Source organism: Brassica oleracea, chromosome C1 (assembly GCF_000695525.1).
Source record: "Brassica oleracea var. oleracea cultivar TO1000 chromosome C1, BOL, whole genome shotgun sequence".
Lineage (NCBI taxonomy): Eukaryota > Viridiplantae > Streptophyta > Magnoliopsida > Brassicales > Brassicaceae > Brassica > Brassica oleracea.
Genome location: NC_027748.1, coordinates 30,092,616 through 30,093,197, shown reverse-complemented (window position 1 = coordinate 30,093,197; position 582 = coordinate 30,092,616). Strand labels below are relative to the sequence as shown.

The 582-nt window shown below is 44.7% G+C and overlaps 1 protein-coding gene across 1 annotated transcript in view; it reads right to left on the bottom strand.

Moving 5' to 3' along the window:
• LOC106337136 overlaps window positions 1-376 on the bottom strand; it is a 2,052-nt gene extending 1,676 nt beyond the window's left edge. Inside the window, exon 1 of the mRNA XM_013776188.1 lies at window positions 302-376. Within this exon, the coding sequence (XP_013631642.1) occupies window positions 302-376 (75 nt within the window). The remainder of the gene's footprint in view (window positions 1-301) is intronic.
• Between the last annotated feature and the right edge of the window lie 206 nt (window positions 377-582).

Genomic DNA, 582 nt, shown 5'->3' with positions numbered 1-582 from the left:
ACTCTGATACCACTTGAAAAGGACCCGACCCATTTTTTCGTAACATCAGTACGAGTCTGGCTCGACTTCCTCGATCAGACTTGGGCCATTTTCAAATTTTTCCTTACTTAGAATTATTTCAGAGTGTTCGTTCTTTTTCAGACAGTTAAGTAAAACATAATACGATTTGAATAGATAATCTGAGGTTCGAGTTAACAAGTCAATTCACTATAGTCTATTACATGTTAATCTCATCCTATATCTACCCAAACCCACCATCCTTCCTTCCTGCCCTTGTCCCGCGTTCAAGCTATGTCTTTACCCTTTCGGGTCTGGTCCTGATCTGCATCCAAACAAGGAGGCATAAGCAAACAGTATGCTTAGTGAGAGCGGTCATTCCGTCCCACTCAGCCAAGTAAAGCAATCGAGTCAATCAGTCAATAAACGGACATGCTTATCATCAGTCAGTTACTTAGCGGACCCAATCGTTCCAAGCCAACGCGCCATCAGATTCAGTCAAGCCCTAGCAGGCCAATACGGCTCTAGGCGCATGATCTGATCCAGATGCGTCGATGGAAGGAACCGACTGTTCGGACCAAGCCA